General features: G+C 43.2%; 1 protein-coding gene across 1 annotated transcript in view; it reads right to left on the bottom strand.

Annotated features, from left to right (window-relative positions):
- Positions 1–354, bottom strand: part of EMH_0006100 (uncharacterized protein) — a gene marked incomplete at both ends in the record, with an annotated part of 6,221 nt that extends 5,867 nt beyond the window's left edge. Inside the window, one exon of the mRNA XM_013497433.1 lies at positions 241–354. Coding sequence (XP_013352887.1) covers positions 241–354 — 114 coding nt within the window. The remainder of the gene's footprint in view (positions 1–240) is intronic.
- Between the last annotated feature and the right edge of the window lie 65 nt (positions 355–419).

Consider the following 419-nt stretch of genomic DNA (forward strand, 5'->3'; position numbering starts at 1 on the left):
ACCTATTATATATCCCTGTTTCGCTATCGGTCTTCGTCTGTCTAGATCGACCTCTGTTTCTGGCAATTCGACAATACAGTTTAATCCCTGTATCGCGCCTTTCAATTCCTTAGCATTTTTCCTAGCCTGATCTATTAGTTCCTTTATTTTTATCCTTCCCGTCTTCCTATGCTTCGCTTTGTAACGCTTGCTCGGGGCACGTAAAAATACAGCTGCCTCTTCAGCTGTCATCTTAGCTACTTGTTTGGCTAACTCCTCATATGCCAGGTCCGCATCTGTTTTGTCCGTCTCTCCTTTTCCCGTATATTCCATAGGCCTTTCTCCCTCTCTTCGCAACACAGGTAAATCGCACATCCTTCCATTTACATACGTTCTAAGTTTATCCGATTCAAAAAACCACGCTACCTTGTACCTATCTA

This window comes from Eimeria mitis, genomic scaffold, assembly GCF_000499745.2.
Source record: "Eimeria mitis Houghton genomic scaffold, Emh_scaff267, whole genome shotgun sequence".
NCBI classification, from domain to species: Eukaryota; Apicomplexa; class Conoidasida; order Eucoccidiorida; family Eimeriidae; genus Eimeria; species Eimeria mitis.